The sequence below is a fragment of the Corapipo altera genome, unplaced genomic scaffold, assembly GCF_003945725.1.
Source record: "Corapipo altera isolate COAL_440 unplaced genomic scaffold, ASM394572v1 44, whole genome shotgun sequence".
NCBI lineage: Eukaryota > Metazoa > Chordata > Aves > Passeriformes > Pipridae > Corapipo > Corapipo altera.
The window spans coordinates 12,459,081-12,469,218 of record NW_020884880.1 but is presented as its reverse complement, the minus strand read 5'-3'; the positions used below and the strand labels follow the sequence as shown (position 1 = coordinate 12,469,218).

Below are 10,138 nucleotides of genomic sequence, written 5' to 3'. Positions count from 1 at the left end.
TTATCCTCAGGTTCTACTTTATGTCTTCGAGAACTTTTACAACAGGAATAGTTGCCTAAACCCCCTGCAATTACTTTAGGAATCTATTTAAATATTACCTAGACGGTCGTAATTTGTCTGGGCCATATAGCGATGGTGCTCTAAGGTTTGTCGGCTTTTGTTCAGTTTTATGACTTGCTAGTATATCTGGATTGTTGCTGTCTTGAACGAGTGGTTTCAGTTGACTGAGGAGCTGCATAGACTGAGGAAGCAAATTGCTATTTCTTGAGGGAAGGGAAGCGATTTTTTTCTTAATCGAACACCTACAAGTGCGCGGAGATCTTTAACTCCAGAAGAGGCTGACAAAATTCTAGCTTTATCTCAGGGCTGAGAAGAAATCGTAAAGGTGAGCTCATGGGGAGGGGGGGACCCAGGTCTTGTCTCCCTGCCAGTGGGCCCCTCCAAACAAGGCTATTCCCTACCTGGCTGCATGTGGAAGAACTTATTTCACCCAGCTGCCTTTTTTTTTTTTTTTTTTTTTTGCATCCTCCCGTCCTTGATGCATGTTTAGCTTGCACAAAGTCTTGCACAATGGGAAGGCAAAAGGAAGGCTGGAAGAAAAGCGACAGCTAATGCTTTCTTGCAAGGGTACATGTATGCCGGGAGGAGGGGGGGACAGACTTTGAACCAGGGCTTCTTGGGAGCCGTTAGCTTTTCATGATGTAACATTGTCGTGCACGGCCTTTTTTTTTCTCCCGGTTGCATCTGCATGGAAAGGCGAAAGCTGCCCGCGCGCGCTTGTGTGGGTGGTTGTTATTATATTTTATTCTTGTTTTCATTAACCCACCCGAGGCTGGCCGGGGGGCGCGGAGGGGAGCCGGCGGGGTGGGCGGGAGGGAGAGAGGGATGTTTTAGTCACGTTTCTGGTTTTATTTTCGTAGCGGGATCCTTGCGTTAAGGACCACGGCAATGGGGAAAGTAATAATTAGCGCCTGAGAACTGCTCTGTGGTTTAGGTAGTTTCATGTTGTTGGGGCTCCACCTTTCTCTCTACAGCACGAAACTGCCTTAATTACTTCAGTTGATATCATCACCAGGTATGCTTGGTGCGAGGGTCCATTCTGCCCGAAGAAATCTTAGCGCTGAAGTGAACTGTAGGCGTCAAGTCCCAATGCCATTGTTTCCCATCTGCAGCGGAGCCTCCTTTGATTCCTCAGATAAACACGGCAGCCGAGGGGGGAAGCTTGACAAGTTCTTCAAGGTTAGCTAGCTTCTAAGCGAGTCCCTGCCTGCTTGCGGGTTTTTAATGTATCTCGTTGGCTGCATTCAAGGTCAGGTGCGTTTTGCATTCCGCTCGGCGTGGGTCGAGCTCGGGGGGTCGGGGGAGGTGGGGGGACGTTTTTATTTTTCAGCCTGGATTTATTAAAAAACAAGAGATCCGAAAGCGTGCCTGGGGGAGGGGGTGGGGAGAGTTCAAATCTGCCGGCCCCGCTCTACGCGTCATCAAAAACAAGGGCCCGGAGCACATCGCCCGCGGTCGGGTGGACCGCTGGCGGCGGGGGTGCCGGCCCCGCCGGCGGCTCTCGTCCCCCGCGGTGGGGTGGCTGGTGGCTGCCGGAGCCTGTCGCAGGGCTCCGCCGGCTCTGTGCCGCAGCCCGTCGGGCCCGCTCCGCCGGGGCTGCCCGGGGGCGCCGGCTGCCCCGCGGCCCGCAAGGCCTCGGTTACGATCACGATTGCGGCGCGGTCTCTCCGCGGAGGCGGAACGGGCAACAGCGACCTCTCCGGGCCCGCTGCCGCCGCCGCCGCCGCCGCCTTTTGTGTCCGCAGCGCAACCGCGGGCCAGGGGCGGGCTCCCGCCGAGCCCTCCGCCGGCAGCCAGCGCCGGCGCACCCGCGGAGCCGGGCACCCTCCGTGGAGGAAAGGAGGGTGCGGGAAAGGACCGAAAACTCACTCCTTGGGCATTTATTTCTATTTAGGATTTTAGGGGTCGTGATTATTTTTGCCTTAAAAAAATAACAATAGTAAAACCTATAAACTTTTTGGAAAGTCCAGGTTGGGCTGGAGGGGGTCAAAAGAGTTTGGATAGCGGAATTTAGCTAGACCGATCCCTAGAGAAGCAGATGTCCCCGGCCGGGGCAGGAGCAGAGCTCTGCATTGCAGCCAAATTTAAGTGCTTGTGTCTGTCTCTGCATACACTGTGAGTCTGACGGGCTATCTTCTGGGGCTGTGTACATTCGGGGAGTGTGTTTACAGTGCCTATGACTGTGCGTGCCTGTATGGCGTTTGTTGCCTCTGCCCTTTTGCTTCCCAGTTGAATCGCCTAATCTTGACTTTGGACAGCTTCCCCTTAATTTTGAATCATTTTTTCTCTTCACTGTGCCAAAACCCCTCCGTGCATTCATAGCACCACTGGTTCAGAGAGCTCTGCAGTGGCAGGAAACCCTGGGGAAAAGCGATCCTGAACTTCCCGTTCAGGAGAGGTCGCCAACGCCCGCGGATTCCTGCCCCGCGCCCGAGTATACTCCGCGCCTCCGTGGTGCGTAGCTAATGAAGCAAAGTTTGCAGATGTCTCTCGCTTGAAAACCGATGGGATCCTTCCTGTTGCAGCCGGGGGTCAGAGCTAGAGGAATGGGAGCTCTGCTAATTCGGTTATGTCGGGATGGAGGAGTATTTTTATTCAGACACGATGGCTCCATCAGTGCTTCGTTCCTGGGAATTCCGGTTTCATATAGCAATTTTACGTGAACGCCTGTTTCTGCCCTGCTTGGGGGTCTTTTGCCTCCGAAGGTGTAAGTCACCAAAACCGTAAGGTATTTGCAACACAAACTGTACGAAGCCCACTCGCCTTTGTAACTCGCTTGAAAACTGCACTTTGGTTGAAAATGGATCTAAAACCGCACAAAAAAAGAGAGGAGAATATCCCAGCGTTTTTATCAGCAACGTTACCGCGTGAAAAATGTCTAATTATTTGCTAGATTTTGCCTCTTGCTTTCTGTACACCCTGTCCTTCCTCTTGGATGCTGGCAGTGAACAAATACAGAATTTTACAGGGAAATAAAAATGCAGACACGTTCTTTTAAACGCTACTGTTATTGTTATTCATTTGCTATTAGTTTTGGTGAGGAACCAAAAAAATGAAACCCGCTGCTGAAGTTGAGAACCCAAATTCGAGTATAAACATCCAGGACTCCTGCAGCTAAGATTATTTTTTCTGAATGGAAAAAGGAAGTTCTACAATCACATTTCACCACAGCTGACTCTTAATAATAAATACGAATGACGTGGAGTTCCGTCTTTCCAGGAAAGAAATACAATTATTTTTTTCTATTACGGAGGGTCTATACAATACCGAAAAAAAAAAAAAAAAAGAGGCAGAGAGCTTTATTTGCATTTTTTAAATTGTTAGAAAATAACGGGCCCCTTGTTTATTGAGGTCCTGCAACTGCTCCGTAATTTTTGAACTCTAATGGGGGATAATAGTTTCATTATGGACCTTTGTAATTCTGAATGGGGAAGAGAGCATTGTTAAAATAGGACCTCTGTAAGATTTCGGATTAAACTGTTGAGAAGACATAAAAAGAAAAAGAAAGAGAAGAGAGGAGAGAGAGAGAGAGAGAGAGGGAGAGAGACAGCCCACATAGCCATGTAAAACTAATTAGAACCACACTTTCGCATGCACAGTCTTTACACGCGATTTTAATTATTACTCAGTCGTCCCTACCATTTGCTGGGCTCTATTTTCAATAAAAGATATTTTGAGTAAATTGAGCCTCTCGCGGAGATTTTTTGTGCCCCCTGCATCCTGGTGACCGCGCTCCTTCACCAGCCACGGGGATAAACAGCGTGATTGTCCACCAGAGAGAAACCAAGGAGTCACAGGCATGTTTGCCAAGCGCTCAGCCACGACTTTAATTCCTAACACTGGACTTGGATCTGGCCGCCTCTTACTTTTCCCCCGCGCACCCTCCCCTCCTTCTGCGGAGGATTGTAACCCTCCGCTTGGCTTCCGATGCCGCTAGCGTGTGTCTTGCAGTCATAGGAGGTGCCAGCAAATAAATAACTATATTTGCACATAAATTTGATTCATCAGAATGCGGGACGGCCGACTGCGAACGCCCCTTTGATAGCCGCCCGGAGAAGCAGGGTGCCTTTCGGCAGCGGGGAGACGGGGCTTTTTCTCCCCTTTCCCCCCGCTGCTTCCCTGCATAGTTGAAGAATTAATCGTCGTGATAAATATCGCCGCCCGGCTCTGCCCGCGCTCCTTCCCTCCCGGTCCCTACGGCGGCTCCGCTCCGGCCGCCGCCGCGCCGCCCAGCCCCGGCTCCTTTCCCCGGCCTGGCGAGGGGTCCCCGGTCCAAGGGCAGGGTCGGGCAGGCGCGGCGGGGAGGACGAGGAGGGTGTTTCGGTCACTGCCGCGCCATGCCCTGCGGGGTGGGGTGGTGAAGTGCAGTTTGGTGCGGGCCAGCCTAAGTAACGAGCCAGCGCCTGCCCCTGTTCTCCTCCGGCCGGGCGGGGAGGGCCGGCTCTGCGCCGCGGTTTCGGAAAGGGGATAGGTTGAATTTGACTTTCCGCTGCCAGCTCTGAGCCGAACGGAACGGTATTATTTACAGTGGGTTCCCAAACTAAACACAATAGTATAATTTAACCTTTCCAAGCACTCGTAAATTTTTACTGCTGAGAAACACAGCGATGCAAATGAGCGCGCTCATAGTTACTGACTTAATAACAACCCCGTGGCTCCCGAAACAATAACTCCTTATGAAATATAATAAATGTATATTTAAATACAGTATACCGCAACTGTTATTTTGCTTTTTTTATTGCTTCAGTTATTGTATCATTTTATGTGAAGGTCTCCGATCACAAGGGTGGTGGGATTTTTTTTTCGCGGGGAACACGACCCACTGATGGGATGATTAATTATGATATAAAATAGTCCGCTTAAACGAAAAAATAAAGAGAGAGAGGGGAGAGAGAGAGAGAAAGAGAGAAGGGGGGCTGTAATACGGAATCTGATCTTTTAATCTCAGTTGGCCGCAATTAAAACAAACCCCACCGTATAACTCAAATATCCCTTTGCATAAAAACATATGGCCTCGCTATAAAAATTATGGCTGGAAAACACTGACCCATTAATAGCCCGCGGACTGATTTATACTTTATTGTTCTGCTCCCTCGCCACGTGACCGGCGCAGCCAATGGGCGCCCGCGCTGCCCCCAACTTATTACTGACTCTACTTCCCCGCCAGCACCAAGTTGTTACGTGAAACCCGCAGCCCCGAACCGCGGCGGGTCCGCCGCGCCCGCCCGCCCGCCATGTCGGCTCCCGGGACCCTCAGCAATTACTACGTGGACTCCTTCCTGGTGCCGGAGGGGGACGAGCTGGCGGCGCCCCGCTACGCCCCCGCCCCGCTGGGGCCGCCGCCGCGGCCGGCGGCGCTGGCCGAGCACCCCGAGCTGGCCCCCTGCAGCTTCCAGCCCAAGGCGCCCGTCTTCGGCCCTCCCTGGAGCCCCGCGCACCCCGCCGGCGCCCCCGCCGTCTACCACCCCTACGCGCACCACCAGGCGCCCGTGGCACCGCCCGACGGCAGGTACATGCGTTCGTGGCTTGAGCCTGTGCCGGGCTCCTTGTCTTTCCCCGGGTTACCTACCAGCAGGCATTACGGCATTAAACCTGAACCGCTGGCGGCCAGGAGGGCTGACTGTACCACGTTTGACACTCACACTTTGTCTCTCTCTGATTATGCTTGTGGTTCTCCTCCAGTTGATAGGGATAAGCAAAGCCACGAAGGCGCATTCTCTGAAAGCAATGGAGAAAGTGAGGCAAACGGAGAGAAACCGCAGATCGATCCAAGTAAGTGGGACTGCGAGGGTAATGGACTTCAGGGCGCTGCGCTGGCCGCGGGGAGGTATCGAGGCGCTGGGGCTAATTACGTGGCCGAGCACCGGCCGCTGCTGCTGCCGCCGCTGCGCCAGCTCGCCCGAGCCTGCCATCTGCAAAAGCCAGCGCTGCCTTTCTCAGGCTCGAACGGGATCTAGGACGGCTCTGGCTTTCCAGGCTGAAAGGAAAACAAAAACCCACTCTACAACTGCAACTTGAACAAAGATTAAAAAAAAAAAAAAAGAGAGAGAGAGAGAGAAATGCAATAGCCGCCCACTCCTGCTCCAGCCACCCCAGCAAACTCCTCGGGACGTGCTCACATCACCCTGCCTCGCCGCGCTCCCAGGCGTGGGCAGACGCCGGGGACAGTGTGCCTAGAAAGCATTGAATGTGAATCTGATCTTTTTTGAGACGGCTCTCAGGCCGGGGCGGCTATTGATGGTGTGAGAGCAGAAACCCCCCGCCGTTGACTTGATTTCCCCCCTCCCCCCTTCGACTCCTCTGTGGAAAACCCCAGGCTGGATGCTCCCAGGGCTGCGAAACTGGTGGCAAAGCGCCTCGGGATTACTATCGCGATTAACGCCGTGCGAATAAGGGTCCTAAGAGGGCGAGGGTTTAATTATGCCAGTTGTAGACTGACTCTCCAGCTTCCGGGGTCTTGCCAGGCATGACACGGGAGAAGATGGAAATAAAAAAGTGAAACAATTTCGATGACATATTAGTCTGGCTGGTCACTCCCCGTGCTGGCAGTTTAAAGGGGGGTGGGGGGGGTGGGGAGGCCAGGAAGGAGGTAGGGAGCTATCACAGAGGGGGAGAGAGAGAGGGACAGAGGAGGGAGAAGAAATTATTTTAAAATTGTATTCCAGAAACAATAAAAAAGGCGAGGGAAGGCGGGGGCAACGGGGCTTTGCAGCGTGTGGTTGCGTGTGACCTCTCCATGTGTCTGTATTTTGGAGTCCATTGTGCCTCACGGTCCTCTGTGCCTCGGGAAAGGAGAGCCACGTCCTAAACACGAACACCGGGACACTTAATCGGCAGTTTCTGCGTGGATTGCCTTCCCAGACCCCTCCCTCAACCCCCCCCCCTCCCCCTCAGCCTGAACTTCTCTTGTTTTCGTTGTAGATAATCCAGCTGCAAACTGGCTCCACGCAAGGTCCACCAGGAAAAAGCGATGCCCTTACACCAAGCATCAGACGCTGGAATTGGAGAAGGAGTTTCTGTTCAATATGTATCTCACTAGGGACCGTAGATATGAGGTTGCCAGACTCCTCAATTTAACTGAGAGACAAGTGAAAATCTGGTTTCAGAACAGGAGGATGAAAATGAAGAAAATCAACAAAGATCGAGCAAAGGATGAATGATGGAACCACATGAGTTAAATTAAAAATGCATAAAATAAAAAAAAAAAAAAAAGAAAAAGTTAAAACCAAACCAAACAAAAAAAAAAAGAGAAATCCTCCCCTCGAGCCCTGCCATGCAATGCGTCTGGGTCCAGGCCTCATTTTTTTTCCCTTGGCAAATTCTGATTATGATTGTACAGTGATTGTCACAGAGGCCAGAGTGCCAGGAGAGGTACAGTAAGACTTCTAATTTTCTAATAGGAAAGAAAAAGGGGGCATTAGCACGAAAAGGCTGTTTAACTGGCTTGTATAAATCTACCTGTTTCTTCACTTATTGAAAGAAAAAAAAAAGAAAAAAACTACCTTTTCATAATGCACAACTATTTACGGACTGTATAGTTTAGCCTACGTAGTTAATTTTATTCGCTCTTTGCGCGGCAGAGAGATCTCTGCTCTAATACTTGAACACTGTGTTTTATTGTGGTAATTATGTTTGTGACTCAATTTATGTGCTTGGGTGCTGTACCGGATGTAATGGTGTAAGCTAGAATTCAATTTGAACTCAGGTTGTTTATTATAAACATTGCATAGAGTATAGCTCTGTAGTGTATTAAGTCTTTTCTGTATAATTAGACAGTTAACCTTTGATTGTAAAATATATATATTATATATATCCCAACGCAAAAAAAAAAAAAAAAAAGTAGAAAAAAAAGTTCGTCCGGAATGTCTGGGAATTACGGTTCTCAAAATATGAAACAAGTCATTTTAGTATGCACAGTTGATATATATATAGTACTGTCTTTGTCGGTTGTATATATAATCTATATATTAAAAAAGTAAGTAAACAGACTAGCTTAAATATTGTTTTTGCACCAGTGAGCAGTTAGCAGATTTCGGAGCTATACGTATATGTGAAAAGGGTAACTACCTATGGTTTACGTTTGAATTTTAATCGAATTATTTGATGGTTATTGTAATGAAGGTTAATTTTATTGATAATAAATTATACATTATAAAAAACTACATTTGGTTATTGTAAATTTGTATCAATTAAAAAAATAAGTCTGGGAATTTATGTTGATGAAGAACGTACACTGTCTATTTTGAAATAGTTACCTCATGGCCTACTGACCAAATCGTTGTGTTGAAATGATATTTAACTTTTTGCCAAATAAAATATATTGATTCTTTTATATTTTGTGATGTTTTAACATTATTAAGGAGGGGGTCTTCCAGCAGACATGGCAGGGCTAGCGCGGCTGTGGAGGCGAGGAGTGGTATTATTTCTGAGCCAAGGCAAACCTACGGTTCTATAAACGCAGCCCCCAGGTGATGGAAATTCGGGCTTACTTTTGTTCTAAACGGGCAGATTCAGGTCCTAAATGCCATAGCTTCTCTGAGGGGGGGCATTTCTTCCTCCCTCCCGGATGTGATTTTGGTAAACTGGTGCTTTTGGACGTGCGCGGCGCACGGTCCTGATCTAACGCCGATTTAGTAAATTCGCCGGCGGAGCGGTGGAATTAGGACCAAACCAAAATGTCCGAAACGTTCTTTAGTGCGGACCATAATGTAAATCAGCTCAGACAGCGACATTTAAGCTGAGACAGTTAATTAGCCTCCACCAGAAAATGTCCAGCACTAAATGTGCTTCCACAAACCGTGAGAAAGATCGCCTTACAAGGGCGTTATTAATTTTATATTCCCTTCTAGAGACAATTTCCCATGCAAAATATGTTATTTCAAACGTCACTCACTTTTTTCCTTCCCTTACCTTCACTTTTGGGATTTTTTTTTACCCGTTTAAATGCCCCGTGGCAAATAAAACCAACCCGTTGCATTTTAGTATCTCCTCAGATTATATATGTATTTATAGATAGATATAGATACAGATAAAATTTTACTGACAATTATGGTAGAATTTATGGTGTCAATTTTACTCGCTGATTTAGCCGAAGGAAATAGGTGGGCTGGCAACAGTCTAGAGCAGAGAAGACAAAACAGGATTTATTTTTAAAAACAGAAAGCTGTTTTTTTTCTGAGTCGAAGACTTCCATACACCCCCTCCTCATTTCATCTACCCTTCCCCCGCCGCCCCAAGCCAAACCAAGCTCAGCAACAAAAGAAAATAGCGTAGTCTGTGAGCTTGCTGAAATTTACCGATGTTTTGGGCGGACATCTTACTGCTCAGAGTAGATATTCTCCATAACACGAATCGCAGCACAGCTCTGCACCACACTGACCGTTGTTTGCAAATATGCCGAATAATAATAAAATCCTTCTTGTTTTACGGAGGTACCCTTACATATATGCATGTATTTAAAGCAAAATAAGACGGGACATGCTTATGGTCTTGGCAGAAGTTGTTGTTAGGAAAATTCAGAGCCATACTACAGTGCAATAAAAGAAAATGACTGCTGTAACCGTTTATGGGGTGTAAAACGCTGCAGGGCTAAAGACAAAACTTAGGGAGCCGGTAAGAAGTTTACAGATGTGCAGAACTGCGGGATGAAAAAAAAAAAAATCTTTCGTCTTTACCTGGGGGAAAAAAAAAAAAAGAAAAAAGAAAAAAAGAAAGAAACCCGACATAAGATTTGATGAGTTCTAATTAGCAAAAAAGAGCTCGTTCTGGTGCGCACACACACAAAAAACCCTCTAATTGATCCCCGAGCCAGTATTTGGGGATGCTGGGACGCCCTCTGTTGTTGCAGACAGAGGCAACTTCAAAGAATCAGCATTAAGAGTGTGTAATAAATGACGGGTCTGCAAACTGTCTGGAATTCGGCTCTTAATGAGTTTACAACTGTCCAGCCACAATTAAGATTTTCTACAAAAGCCTTTTCATTTGTTTTGTCTGGCTGTTTTAGATAAAGCGGGAGAGCGGAAATAACAACCTTTTATTGGCCTTCCCCTGCTTAAATCCAGGCTGGGAGGTGGACATA

General features: G+C 48.3%; 1 protein-coding gene and 1 long non-coding RNA gene across 2 annotated transcripts; both read left to right on the top strand.

The window, feature by feature from the left end:
- The first annotated feature begins 232 nt into the window (after positions 1-232).
- On the top strand, positions 233-3,320 carry LOC113945252. The gene is made up of 3 exons (XR_003527015.1): positions 233-385; positions 1,076-1,239; positions 2,383-3,320. It is a non-coding gene; the product is annotated as an uncharacterized LOC113945252 (long non-coding RNA).
- Positions 3,321-5,257: 1,937 nt separating this feature from the next.
- HOXA9 (homeobox A9) lies at positions 5,258-8,392 on the top strand. Its single transcript, XM_027639233.1, has 2 exons — positions 5,258-5,832; positions 6,982-8,392. Exons 1-2 carry the CDS (start codon positions 5,295-5,297, stop codon positions 7,218-7,220), a joined length of 777 nt encoding a protein of 258 aa, XP_027495034.1. The 5' UTR covers positions 5,258-5,294; the 3' UTR covers positions 7,221-8,392.
- The last annotated feature ends 1,746 nt before the right edge of the window (positions 8,393-10,138 follow it).